The sequence below is a fragment of the Onychostoma macrolepis genome, chromosome 17 (assembly GCF_012432095.1).
Source record: "Onychostoma macrolepis isolate SWU-2019 chromosome 17, ASM1243209v1, whole genome shotgun sequence".
NCBI classification, from domain to species: Eukaryota; Metazoa; Chordata; class Actinopteri; order Cypriniformes; family Cyprinidae; genus Onychostoma; species Onychostoma macrolepis.
In genome coordinates, this window is record NC_081171.1 from 13955215 (window position 1) to 13969813 (window position 14599).

At 39.5% G+C, this 14599-nt stretch overlaps 1 protein-coding gene across 4 annotated transcripts; it reads left to right on the forward strand.

Moving 5' to 3' along the window:
• Positions 1 to 184: 184 nt before the first annotated feature.
• On the forward strand, positions 185 to 12689 carry srrm1 (serine/arginine repetitive matrix 1). 4 transcript variants are annotated; one of them, XM_058749144.1, is made up of 17 exons: positions 185 to 277; positions 793 to 882; positions 1523 to 1645; positions 4331 to 4501; positions 4663 to 4757; positions 5112 to 5300; positions 5521 to 5718; positions 5827 to 5943; positions 6479 to 6654; positions 6838 to 6918; positions 7192 to 7278; positions 7461 to 7602; positions 9627 to 9719; positions 9812 to 10546; positions 10630 to 10813; positions 11048 to 11224; positions 11859 to 12689. In XM_058749144.1, exons 1-17 carry the CDS (start codon positions 257 to 259, stop codon positions 11967 to 11969), a joined length of 2790 nt encoding a protein of 929 aa, XP_058605127.1. In that variant the 5' UTR covers positions 185 to 256; the 3' UTR covers positions 11970 to 12689. The 4 variants fall into 4 exon arrangements, with proteins under 4 accessions (XP_058605127.1, XP_058605130.1, XP_058605129.1 ...); XM_058749147.1 differs by having other exon boundaries at positions 11866 to 12689; XM_058749146.1 differs by lacking the exon at positions 7192 to 7278.
• The last annotated feature ends 1910 nt before the right edge of the window (positions 12690 to 14599 follow it).

A 14599-nucleotide genomic window follows, 5' to 3' on the forward strand; every position in this document is an offset into this window, starting at 1 on the left:
TGTTTATTGTGACCTCCGCAGTAGTCACAAATAATAAACTAACAAAAATAACATGAAATAAAATTTGTGTTTGAAATTTCATTTTCATGATAAATTCACTATATTAGAAAACAGTATGACAATAAATTAAACATAAAAACAAAAAAAAACGATCAAGGTAGCATTAAATAGATTTGAACATGCACCGGAAGTGAGGTAAAAGCTGCTCCGGCGCAGTGGACTGTGGGACATCGTGCCATATTGACACACGATAGAAATGGACGCGGGGTTTTTCCGCGTAAGTCTTATATTCTTTTACAACTCTCGTACTTTAAAGGTCGAATATGTTGTTTTGCAGGTGTTATTTGTCAGCTGGGTGTTTAGTTGGTTATTTTAAGGCTGTATTTGGTGTGTTCATTGGAGTGTGGCTGTAATGGCGGCTGCGTGAGAGAACCAGAAAATACTCAACAGATTAAACAGGAACAACAGATTTAAGGAACCCAACGCGTTGAATTTCACATCATCGCCTTTATTCTTACAGATAAAATCCACTGTAACATTATACAGTCCGCTGTACTCTGGCTAGCGTAGTTAAATGAAAAATAGACAGAAACCGAAACCCAGACCGACAAATTCCATGTTCTTATACGATAGCGAGCTGCGTGCGTATTCGTATGTATCCTACTCAAACGGTGAAATAATTCAGTTTATTTTCAGTCTCATACTGCTAATTGAATATCCACTTTAGATACAAATAATATGAAGTTCTTCTATATCATATATTGTTTTAATCACGAATTCTTGTTATTTCAGGGCACCAGTGCGGAGCAGGATAACCGCTTCAGCAACAAACACAAGAAGCTGTTGAAGCAACTGAAGTTTGCAGAATGTCTGGAGAAGAAGGTAGAAAATATGAAAATAAACTTTTTTCTTTTTGCAAATGTGTTCATAACACCTTGTTACCACAAACGTTTTGCATATTACGATTCCCTAGATTTATAATAAATTGTAAGAATAATATATATTTTTTTATTAATACTTTTATTCTGCACTGATGGATTAAATTGCTCAAAAGTTACAGTAAAGAAGTTTGTTACAAAGTATTTCTATTTCAAATGAATGTTCTATTCATCAAAGATTCCTAGAAGAAATTCAAGAAAAAAGGATCACAGTTTTCAAATACAAGTTTAAGTAGCACAACTCTTCTCAGAATTAATAATGATAGTTTTTAAAGGAGCATGTGACACAATCATTTTTTTATATATTTTTATATATATATATATTAGCACGTTTCATACACAATGGTAATTCAAAGTGCTTTACATAAAATAATTTAAAAACAAGTAACAACGAATTTAAAATGATTTAAAAATGAATTTAAAACAGCTAAAAATTTAAAATAATACATAAAATACAGTGCAATCAGTTCGGGTCAAATTAAGGTTGACCTATAAGAGTTACCAGTATATATGTATAAATAAATTAATAAAATATGGAAAATCTTGTTATTCATGATTTTCAAGATTTTCTGATTCGTTATTAGGTGGATATGACCAAGGTCAACCTGGAAGTTGTGAAGCCCTGGATAACCCAGCGTGTGACGGAGATCCTTGGCTTTGAGGATGATGTCGTCATCGAATTTGTCTTCAACCAGCTGGAGGAAAAGGTAGACGGCCGCTCTGCTCTTCCCGTTGTCTTTTCACACATGCTGCAGTTATATATTAGATGTGTTTTGTTCTTTGGGAGGATGAGAGAAGGTTTGAAGTTCAGTGAATAACTGCTGACAGTTATTTGAAACATTTGCCAATGCGTAGATGTAACAGCAGAAAACATCTAACATCACAGTCTTTAAGTGTCTGTCTGGTTTTAAAAAGACAGAAAAGCGGGTAAAAATGATATTCTCTCTCTCTGAAGATATGATTTGTGACACCGTTCCTTCTGAACAGCAATGTTCTAATGTTGATGTGATTTATGATTTAAAAGGCCTGAACCAATATGGATCTTATTCCTTGCATCTGAAGTATAGCACCAACTCCTAATTAGATCTCACCTGAGCCCAAAGTCTCTCTGAATCCAACTCTCCCTTGATGATGAGCTTTATTTTTTGAGGTGAGTTATAAGCAGGGCTTGACATTGTGCCAGTGGTAGAGTCATTTCAGCTTTATCATTTGTGCCTTTCTGTTTCAGAGTCACAGTTTAGTAGTACATCTTAAACACAAAGGCCTGATTACCATTTTTGAATATGACATACAACCATTAAAGAATAAAAACGAAAAAAATAAATAAATAACATTGCATGTTAGATGAGAGCGCAGTACAACATTGGTGTAAGATGCCTATTTTATTTAAATAGAATTTATTAGTCAATACTTGTTGTTCTCAGTCTCAGTGAATAGCTCTACTATCAGTTATAAAACAATACATTGGTTTCTTGTATGTTTGTGCATTTGCGCAATATGAAACAAAAAACAACGCGAGACATGTGACATTTTGCGTTTTCGTTAGTTTAGCTAAGCTCTGTATATTAGTCAATGTTTTAGTCTCTAAAGATTTGATTTTCAGGAAGCTTTCGATTGGATTCCAGAGAGGTATTTGCTCCTATTAATGATACATAGGTTTTTCCTTATTCTCAGATCTAAAGAGGTGCTTTCAGTTTTTTTTAATGGCATAGCCATACAGTATCTTAAAGGAATGCTTCAGGATCAGTACAGGATGAGTTTGATCAACAGCATTTGTGGAATAATATCAGGTTCCTGAGAGAATAATTAAGTTGTCCTTTAGTTTGCAGCAGCTGCAAGGGGCTTCTGGGGCGAAGGACCAGGGCCTCAGCCAACTGCAATGAGGGGGGAGGGGGGGGGGCACAGGATGACTTTTAAATTATTCAAATAATTTAATTATATTTAAAAAAAAAAAAAAAAGAACCTTGTTGTTGAAACTTAAATCTTTGAAATATTGTTGAATTTGACATCTTATAGAATCACAAAATTAATTGTTTAATTAATTGAATATATAAACACTCAAAAGTTTGAAAACAAGTAGCATAATTGTCATAATTACAGGCAGCAGAAATACCAGAGGAAATATCGGCCAATATTGGCACACCTTTGGACAGTGAGTCAAAAATGTTGAGAACCTCTGTTCTAGGGTTTTCAAAATATCAAATTTGTGAAAATTGCTATAGAAATAAATTTGAATGGAATTAGAAATAAAATACACTTAAAAGAAAGTCAACTTTTAATTTTTGATAATTGTTTAGTAATTTGCTCAGTCTTAGTACAGTAATGGTATAACATAAATAAAATGCTTTTGCGAACACTTTCTGTGTTATAATCACACTTCTTTCTCACGCAGTCAAAATGGGTCATCCATATGAATGGAAATACAATACTGAAGGGAGCAAACGAATCAAAATTTTGGGTCCTTGGCATTAAAAACTTTGAAAATACTTTTTTCATTTATTCCACAGATGCTGTCATTGGAGCTTAACTTGTATTGAACCAGAAACATTCGTTTAACTCATTTTAGTACACCGGGTGCTCAGTCCTGCTCTTGGAGATCTACTTTATTACAATATTTAGGGTCAGCCCTGTTCTTATGACTAAACTCTTGTGATGTACATCTTCAGGAGCATGATACAGCACCCCTGTCTTAGCACATGGATCTTATAGGTTTATTTTCCTCTTCATTTGTTGTAAATAAAGCGTTTTCCATGCCTTGTGTACTCATTATTGCTTGTTCGTCTCTTGCAATTTAGATAAATGATATAGCATTAAACTCAAGGTGATTGAGTGTGATGCAGTAGTGAGGCGGAGGCCAGCCAATGGAGCGCCTTTCTCCGCCCCCCCCCAGCCCACAGAGCCTGCGCCACTCACACTGAAGACAACTGGACTGTTCTTGCTTTGTGGGGTTTTGATGCACTCTGTTTGTGGACTGTAATGTTTCTATCTCTGAGGAGTTTGATATTGCACAGGAAGAGACAGCCCTAGTTGTGGGGGAGGGTCTTATTGCTCCTTGACGAGGGGGATGTGAACTGGGAGGGTACATCTCAGTTCTGATGATAACATTTAAACATGTAATGCATGCTCAAAGGCAGATTATTAATTTTAGAAGTGTTTTTGTTGCTTTGATACAATTGGTTTATTAGTAAAAATAACATTCAGCTGCGGCTGTTGGTTTTAGAGACATTTTTGAGGCCCACAGGTACTGGGCTCTTGTTGAAAAGCAGCTGTTTACTTAAGTTCAGGAAGGGAAGGTGTAGGTAGGCTTTCAAAGCTCAGCATTCTGGTTCTTTGTCAGTATTAACTGCTTGGTTTCCTCCCCTCTTTCTTCCTCCCTGCTGTTTGTGTTGCAGAATCCTGATGGGAAGATGATGCAGATTAATTTGACCGGGTTTCTGAATGGGAAGAATGCTCGGGAGTTCATGAAGGACCTCTGGCCGCTGTTACTAAGTGCCCAGGAGAACATCGCTGGTATCCCATCTGCCTTCCTGGAGCAGAAGAAAGAGGAGATCAAACAGAGACAGGTGTTGTAGAGAAGTTGCAAACTCGCATAATGATTAATCACAGTTTTATTGGTTGGACTAGTTTTGGTTAGTTTATGTGGTTGTGTTTGTATGATTGTACAACATGTTTGTAAACTCATCAAGTTCAGTGTTTAACAGTTTTTCACCTCTTTGATGTTCAGATCGAACAGGAGAAACTTGCCTCTCTGAAAAAAGTAGATGAAGATAAAAGAGAGAAGGAGAGCAAAGAAAGGGCTCAGTCAAAAAGCCCTAAAAGGTTGGTTTTGGATTTGCTGTCAGTCAGCATGAAACTTCTTGAACATGAAAGAAATGTAGGTTGGGACTTGATTTTGTCCATCTGGAATTGACAACAATCCAATTGTTTGCTAATTGCTGCAACCTGTTATGAGTTTTTATTAAAGATTACGAGAACACGTGATTTAAAAAAAAAAAATGCACACAGATAAATCATCTGTAATAAACACTGCAGCATTCTATAAAAAAAATAACATTGCAAAATAACAATAATAAAATTGTCAATTTTCGTTTTCACGGTGACTTTAATAAATGGATTAGCACATTTGTCAGTGTAAATAATGGTTAATTGTGCTTGATTCACTTTTGTTCCCAGGAGGAAGTCCCGCTCCCCTGTGAAGCGTGACCGTAAGTCCAGTCCCTCTCGATCTCCTCGCCGAAAACCGAGCCCGGCTGCCTCACCGCCTTCCAGTCCGCCCAATCATGAAGAAGAACCAAAGCAAGAACCAGACCAATCAGAGAGCTCCAAACCAGAGCCTCTCATTCAGGAGGCTTCCTCTACTAGGTAATTGTGGAAACCTGACGTTGCACTATGGCATCCTAATATATTAGTCCTTCAAGCTGCCATTGACAAAAAAGGACTTTGCATATGAATCTAATGTGTTCATTTATGCAAGTTACATCTTGAGCCAAAAGGAGTGACTTTATTTACTGAAAATAGTGCATAAAATTGCCTTTCTGCAAGATGAGACTGACTGACTTTTTTTTTCCATTCTACCTATCAGTGATCTTGTGGGTGACATGAAACCGGACTCCGTGTCTGAGGCTGTGAAAGAGACATCTCCAGATAAAACGTCCAAATCGGAAGACCGGCCCAAACCCAGAGACAGGGAAAGAGAGAAGGATGGACGTAGAGATCGCCCACGCCACCGCTCTCGCTCTCGTTCACCTCGCTCTCGTAGACGGCCTCGATCCCGCTCTAGGTAAGTCTTGTCTCTGATGGTGAAGCCATGTGATTTCTTATCCTAGATCCTTTTGTTTACCTGCTAATGTGGTTGAACTAGGGTTTAAGCTAAGGTTTCTGCCTCTAGGTCGTTCTCTCCGCGTCGCAGAACTAGTCCCAGGAGGCGAATCTCTCCAAGACGTAGGAGCCCTCCTAGACGGCAACCACCCTCTAGGCACAGACGTAGCCGTTCACCTCTCCGCAGGTCAGTCTTTTTTTTTTTTATTGTTTTTAAATAATACTTTTAATGAGCTAGGATGCATTAAATTGACAATTAAGACTTGGTATAGTGTTACAAAATTAATATTTCTAATAATTGCTGTTCTTTTGAACTTTCTATTAAACAAAGAATCTTGAAAAAAATGATCATGGTTTCCACAAATATTAAGCAGCACATCATATGACACTGAATATTGGAGTAATGCTGAAAATTCAGATTTTCAATCACAGGAATAAATAACTTTTAAAAATATATAAATGAAAACTAGTTTTAAAATTGTAATTGTTTCATAACATAACATTTTATGAAATGTTTTGATCAAATAAATCGATGTTGGGTGAGCATAAGTCTTCCAAAAATATTTGAGTGGTGTTATAAAGTCACACTGAGGTTTCATTGAGTTTTGTAAATGTTCTCATGTCTTAATACTCAACTTTATTACTAGATACAGTCTGTCTTCACATGAACTTCTAAAAGTTGGGTCAACTTTGGTGTTTACCTGAACTTGTTTGTCCACTAGGCGGCGCTCTCGCTCCCGATCCTCCTCTGGTAGTTCCTCCTCTCGGTCACCCCATAAGAGAGCAGGGAAACGTGGGTCAGCTACCCCGCCCAGAAAACTTCCGCGTCGCTCTGACCCCTCCAGCCCTTCCAGAAGACGAGGTCGCAGTCCTTCAGGACCAGACACCAGCCCTTCAGGTTTCATCCTAAAACTCAATTTTGTTATTTGCAATTTGAAATGGCTTAAATTTGATTTAATAAATTTACTTAAGATTATAGTTAATTATTTCTTTAAATCAGAAATGGTTCCTCATCAGTGATATGTTGCTTGTAGGATATTAACCGTTAAATGATTCTGACTAACGCATCTTAAAATTTCAGCTGTGAAGCACAGGCCTGGTGGAAGAAACGACTCTCGCTCTCCTTCTCCTAAACCCAGGCGGTCTGATGCATCAGAGTCCGGTGAGGTTTGGTTCTTCAACATGGATTTGTGCGCTTGTCAGAAAGGTTTACGTGTGCAAGACTTGCAGATTGTTGAAATATCATGATGAACTGATGTTATGGATTCTGCAGCTCATTTCTCATGAGTCTCTTCTGTTCATTACAAAGATGAGGGGAGGGTGCATGTTATGGGTTTGTGTGTGTCGATGTATGTTTTTGCACATCATGGGTGTGTGATGGTGGGCACATGGATGTTTCTTGGGCACTGAAGGACTCCACTGCTTTGCGTTTCAGAGGAGGAGAAGGTGGGCAAAGGGTCAACAGCAGATTCTGTCCAGCAGCGACGTCAGTATCGCAGACAGAATCAGCAGTCCTCTTCAGGTTACCACCATTTTTTTTTAATGCTCCATCACACTCGTTTGTCCTCACTTCCCTCATCTCTCTCTCTTCCTCTCTCACCTGGGCTTGCAATAATGAATCATGTTGGTTGTGGGAGATTTATGCTAGTAGATGTTCGATTTAGTACTGATAACCATGTTGGTTTGTTTTTTGTTTGCTTACAGACTCTGGTTCATCCACTTCCTCTGAAGATGATGGTCCAAGGAGGCAGAATAGGGGGGCAGGTGCCAGGAATGGAGAAATCAGAAGAAGGCGGAGCCATTCACCTGCATCACCACGGAGAAGGCACAGAGATGCATCCCCAAGGTAAAAAATCAACAATAATAGCATTTACTTTACATTTTCATTTGAAAATGTAAGGAGGTTAACCTCCTAAGGTTACTCACCCTAATGTCATTCTAGACTTGTAAAGCTGTCATTTATTTTCAAAAAAACACATGAAAATATTTTTAGTAAAATCTGATAGATTTCTGTGCCTTGACAAGTTATAAAGAGATTGTAAAAGTAATCCATGATTTACTTGTCACACACGAACATCCTTGCATCATATGTGAGATCAAACCTCATTGGTTTGCTTAGGTTTTGTTTAAGCCCGGTACACACCAAGCCGACGCCGACAAACTAGTGGCGACAAAAGCAGACTGCGGGGTCGGCTCACGTCGGCAGCGTCTGGGTCCAAAGTTGCCTTGACACACCAAGCCGACGCTTGCCACCCGATGGCCAAGTAGCACGTCCGTTCTGCGCCTTTCTCGCACACTGGTTCTGGTTCGCCAGCTGAACAGCCAATCAGAATGATCAGATGGCCCGACTGCCCGACGAGCTCCGACGCCGATTCAACATGTCGAATCGGCCAAAAAAAAAGCCGACGAGGACCAACTTCAGCCGACGGCGCAGAACACGCTGAGAAAACTTAGTCGGCCGACGAACAAACACTGCCCGACGGCCAACCGTCGGCTTGGTGTGTACCGGGCTTTAGGGGTGCTCCGATTGATTGGGTACCGATCGCTATCGGCCGATAGTCGCTTTGGGATGTTTGATCAGCGGTCTCTAAAAAGGCCGATGTCATAAACCGATCTCAAGCTGATGACTCGCGTGCCAGAGGTTTGGCACGACATGCACCAGCACGGGTGAAATAATTATAATGCTGAAGGTGAGGTGCAATTCATATTTATTCATTAAATAACTTGTAAAGTAATTTTGAAACTTTCTGTGAGACATAATTTCATAAACAGCCTGTGTGAATCACCGCTCGCTCTTTCTCTCTCAAAATGCGCAAATGGCTTCAAATCACATCGCGTCTGCACTATAAGCGAGATGCACAGTTGACACAGGAATTGTCACTTGCACAATAGAGGCAGTGTCGCATCGCAAGTTTAGAAATCGCTTTTTGCAGTGCATATTTTTTTTCTGCGCTCATGTTAACGGATCAGAACGGTTGCATCCGGCAGTACATCTGCAGCAGTGCAGAGATCGTTTCCGCACTGAGTCTATCTTTGCTGTACTGCACGCACAGTACAGCAAAGATAGGTAAATTAGGTAAATATGAACATGGATTTACACGAAAATGTCGTAATTACACTATAAATGCATATAATTAAGTCTACTGTGGTTCACAGTCAACACATATGGCTTTTTTTCAGTAACAGTGTTTGGATTTGAAATCAAAATAATGGATAAATGTTGTGTTTGTGGTAAACAGATGGATCAGTAGTGGACTCCTGTGTGAAATCAGGCTTGTGCTGTGTGTAAGCTTTTCTGCAACAATTGCACGATTGTAAAAACAATGCACTGGATGATCAAACGTTTAGGTTTGATAAATGTGTATTTTTTTTATTTAAAAAAAAAAAAAAATCCTCTCTCACAAGAGTCACCTAAGAGGGGAATTCCCCCATTTTGAAAAATGAAATTCAGGCACTGAATAAATGTCTAAAACTCCTGTTTGGAGTATCACTATAAATAATTTTACATGATAAAAACATGGCTTTAAAAAGATCGGTATCGGCAGATACTGCTTTCTGTAATCAGCCTCAAAATCCTAATCGGAGCACCCCTAGTTCCGTTAAACATATTTTGTGTTTTGAAAATAAAGCAAAGTTATATGGGTTTGGATTGACATGTAGGTGAGTAAGTTATGACAGAATTTTCATTTTTGGCTGAATTGTAAAACTCGTGAGATTAAATCTGAGGCTATAACTGAACTGAATTAAATCTAATCAAATTTGACCTTGTGAATCAGAATCCATACCCAGCCCTGTTGTTCACTCTTAACTGAAAGATTCTTTATTATTGTGGAACGTTTTAGTTTAGATTCCCTTTCTATCTTCTTCCAGAAAGAGACGTTCTCCATCACCTGCTGGCCGCAGACATCGTTCACCTTCTCCTGTTCGCCGCCGCAGGTCACCCTCTCCACTCCCAAGACGCAGGTATAGTCCAACTAAGTTTCTGTGGTTTTGGGTTGTGAAGACTCTTTGTCTGACTCATACTTCATCCCTTTCTCCTGTCCTTCCTGTCTCAGATCTCCATCTCCGCCTCACCGGCGCTTCACTCCCCCTATCCAGCGCCGATACAGTCCCTCCCCTCCCCTAGCTCAAAAGAGACGCTCATCAGGGTCTCCTCCCAAGCGCAGAAGGTCTCCATCCCCTGTGTCCAAGCGTAGAGGGTCTCCTTCACCTGTCACAAAACGTAGAGGTTCTCCGTCCCCTGTTTCAAAACGCAGAGGGTCTCCTTCACCGGTGTCCAAACGCAGAGGATCTCCATCGCCCATGTCCAAGCGTAGAGGGTCTCCTTCACCTGTCCCCAAACGCAGAGCGTCTCCCTCACCTGTTGCAAAGCGCAGAGCATCTCCCTCACCCATTGCTAAACGTAGAGGGTCTCCTTCACCTGTGTCCAAACGCAGACCATCTCCCTCGCCTGTTGCTAAACGCAGAGGATCACACTCTCCTGTGGCCAAACGTCGCTCCTCTCGATCCCCGAAACGGAGTCGTGGCAGTAGTCCAGGAAAAAGACGTACTCCACCCTCTTCTGCTTCACCCCCACCCCGCCACCGTAGAAGTCCCCCTGCAGCCCAACGGGGCAGAGATACTCGCTCTCCTCCCCCTGCCCACAGCACTCGAGTGTCTTCCAGTCCTCCGGCCCGATACGGCCCCTCTGGTTCATCCCCACAGAGACAAAGACGTCAGACGTCCCCGTCTCACAGCACCAGACCCATTCGCAGAGTCTCCCGCACACCAGAGCCACGCAAATCTCAGAGGTACATTTTTATGATTGAGCCCCTTCTATTTGTGTAACACAGATGTGATCTCTGAATGACTATGTATTCCTGTCAATTTGTAGAGGTTCTCAGAGCCCCCAGCCAGTAAGGAGGCAAGTTTCACGTTCACCATCTGCTTCTCCTCCTCCTGCTCCAACGGCTCACAAGCGGCCTGCTTCTGTCTCACCTTCTCGCTCTGCTAGCCGTTCTCCACCTCCACCTGCCAAAAAGAACAGCAGCGTCTCCCCGAGCCCATCACCTAACAAGGTACGTCACACCTGCCCAAGAATCAGTCACACATCCACAAGACTGCTTGATTCCAGAGAGCTTCTAAAACTAGATTTGTCATCTTTAAAAATGGATCCATTCAGCTGTATTTAGGAAAGCTACTGCCAAAAGTATTAAAAACAGTATTAAAATCACTGATGCTTATGATATTGGTGCTTTTTAAATGGTATGGTTTTGCTTGAAGTCAAACGGTTTTCTTTGTTGGTTCTCTAGAACTCAGATGCAGAAGGTAGTAAGAAGAAGAAAAAGAAGAAAGAGAAGAAACACAAGAAGGAGAAGAAACACAAGAAGCATAAGAAACAGAAAAAGGAGAAGAGTGGAGAAGAAAAGAGTGGAGGGGCGGCAGGAGGACACGGACAGGAAGCAGAGCCAGATTCTGATCAGAAAAAGGTGAAGTTACACTTTTAAAGCTGTATGAACAGTCAATATAAAATAATCTGGTTTCTCCAGTAATATAAATGTATCTCTGCATTTACCATATATTTTTTTTTTTTATAATAATACACTACCGTTCATATATTTGGGGTTTGTGTTTGTGTCCTATGCTCACCAAGGCTGTTTACTTAATAAAAAATATTGTAGTGTAATTTATTCCTGTAATGGTAAAGCTGAATTTTCAGTGGCTATTACTTCAGTGTCACATTATTCAGAAATCATTAATATACTAAATTGGTGCTCAAGAAACATTTCCAATCAATAATGTTTTTTGGAAACTGATACTTTATCACAATTCTTTTCAGAAAGTTAGAAAGAACAGCGTTTATTTGAAATGGTTGCAAAATGCTACAGAAATCTTTTGAAACACTTAGAAATGTCTTTACTGTCACTTCTGATCAATTTTAATGCATTCCTGCTGAATAAAACTAATTTTTTTTAATTTGCTTACCCTAAAACTTTGAATGGTAGTCTATATGGACTGGAGACATTTAACTGCAACTTTAACAAGAACTTCTCTTAGAGAAATTTTACATGTGAAACAATATAATGCTTGAGTCAGACATAATTAATGCTACCTTTCCTGAAGGAATCAGAGAGTGAAGTAGAAGACAGTTTGGATGATCTGGAGAAGCAACTACGTGAGAAAGCTCTCCGCTCAATGAGGAAGGCCCAGATGTCCCCATCATCTCAGTCCTGAGGAAATATCCACCACACCCCAAATTTTCTTCTTTCTCTTCCACTCTCTGCATTTTAAATGTTTGATGTTGGTTCAGCTTTAGAATGTACAAATTGTTAAAATTCACCATAGACTTTTGTTTGTTTGGATTTTTTTTTTTTTTTTTGGCATGTTTATTGCTGAGGAGTTTTATGATGTGGAAATGATTGAGCAGCTGAAATTTCTTCATCAGATTCTGCCCTCTTTTCCACCCTTAAATACTGTCGACAACTTTATCTGAAAAAAAACCCTTTTTTAGTCCACCCCTCCCTCCCTCCCTCCCTCATAATTCCTGTGTTGCTTTTATGGTCATGATGAAACAAATTGAAAAGCTTATTTGCAGTTCTGAGTTAATAATGTACAATTTAGCCTAAGGATTCTCCCTTCACTTCAGCAGGACTTTTTATGAGAGTTTTGTTTGCGTGGACGGCAGACCCCAGCGTGTTTGTCCTCTTGTGTGCATGATCCATAAACCAAAACACCCAGAGAGCTGATCCAGCAGGCTGCTCTCTCTGTTTACCTGAGCATTGTGGCAGCACTCGAGCTCTACTGTGCACATGAGAACAAATCAGTGAAGTCTGTTTTCATCCTTTATTTTTTGCTTTATATTTTTTGTAACCTAAGTTGTGTTTGAAATTGTTGAACCCTGCAGTAATTTCTGGCTTTGAACAAAGTCACATTAAAATAAAAAAAATAAAATTCTTTTGTCTCATCCTTTTCTTTAAATTGCATAATTGTTTACATCTGCAATTTGATATTTCCCTTTGAACAAAAGTGGCTAAATGAGAAACCCAACCAGTATGGTTGGATAGAGAGAGCATTACATAAATTACATTTGGGATGCATACAAGGCTGTTTTACATGTTTTCTAGTCCAGTGAGGTCTAGAAGGTTCTGTGGAAAGCCTGTGGTGTTCCAGGTCTGGTGATGACACATGATAATCAACTGCTGTACATGTTATCTTGTGTCGTCACCTTGGCAACACTTAGTGAAAATTCTTCAGTAGCCACACATGAAAGCTCAAGTGTGTTCTTATTGTGTAGTGCGGTTAACAAGGACCAATCTGCAAAAACAGCCCAAGGCAACAATGTTTATGCCCTGGTTGTTATTTTATAGTGCCACCTGCTTCCTAACTGGCCACAGGCAGCTGTGGGAATACATAGGTGTTTAAGAGATAAACATGAGGTCTGTCTTTATTGCTGTCCCTAGAGGTCAGACTAAGTGATGGAGAGCTTTGTTTCTGGATCAGCTGTGTTTCTCTGTGCAGTGTGCTGGAAGATCATTGTTAATAACAAAGACCTTAACAGGAATACTTGCTCTATGTTGTCTTTTTTTGTTGTTGTAATTTTGGGGTTTCTACAAGGAACTGAGAAGCCAAATGTGTACAAATGTGACTAACCAAATTACCCTCACAATGTATGTTTGATTAGTCTAACTTTTTTCTGGTTGAGATAACCTTAAAGGAACAATTATTTAAAATTCTGCTATTTTACCCACCACGTGTTGGGTTTTATCAGATAACCTTAAATTTAATCCAGAACAAGTACTAGTTTCTATATTTACGCTGCATCTAATATGTTATGATCTGTAGCATTTTGTTGTTTCTTTTGTTCTATATTTATAATTGAATGCAAGTTGATTTTGGCAACTACTTATAAAAGGCAACGCCATGTGCAAGAGACAACAGTCCTGATATTTTATCCTACCTGTTAGATTGTCCTACCTGGGCTTACTGTGCATGCGCACGTCAATATTGCATCATATTTCTCATGCTGAACAACAATAATTACTGTATTTGCATTACTGTAAGGGGTAGGTGTAGATGTTAATAAAACAATCTAATAGGTAGAAAAATTAATTTATTGTTGCTTACTGCCCGTAGCTGGATCCCTTCTAGCCACAACCCTGAACAACACATAATTACTGTATTTGCATTACTGTAATTTGACAGGTAGCATTTTGTTGTTGTTGTTGAATTGTACTACCTACTGTTTTAATTGGAGGTAGCAAAATCTGACAGGGTATCACAAATTGACAGATCGCCGGAGTGGGAGATCTGATTTGTTATTAGGTTTTTAATAATTATGGTATCATCAATAAGGATACTTAAAAAAAATTAATTTGCTAAGTGAATATCTCAATTACTCAACGATAACGTCAATTGTCGCCACCTACTGGTATAATGGTAACTTAAAGAAAAGGAAACTAATGGAGCAGTGAACACAAGATTCCAGTCACCGGGATGAATCAAAACATGACGACTAATCCACGCCAACCAGTTTTCCGCCACAATATTCTAAAAATCTAACAAGATTATTAGGTAAAATATAGTTATGGATAAATATATCTCTTTATGAGTAAATATATTTATGGGTAAACTCGCTTGCTGTAAGTGACTTTTTTTGTGCTGTAACACGCTTTTTCAGTAGCCGTATAACGACTCGTGCTGTCGTTATAATGCAAGTCAAATAACTTTACCATACAAATGAGCAGAAGTAAAAAACACTTCGGGAGGCGTTAGCTCTCTGGTGCACGCGGGATGGTCCTCTGAGTCTACACCGATTCTGCGCGCGCCCGTTCCGTTCACTCTGCGCATGACATCACCGCCTTAAA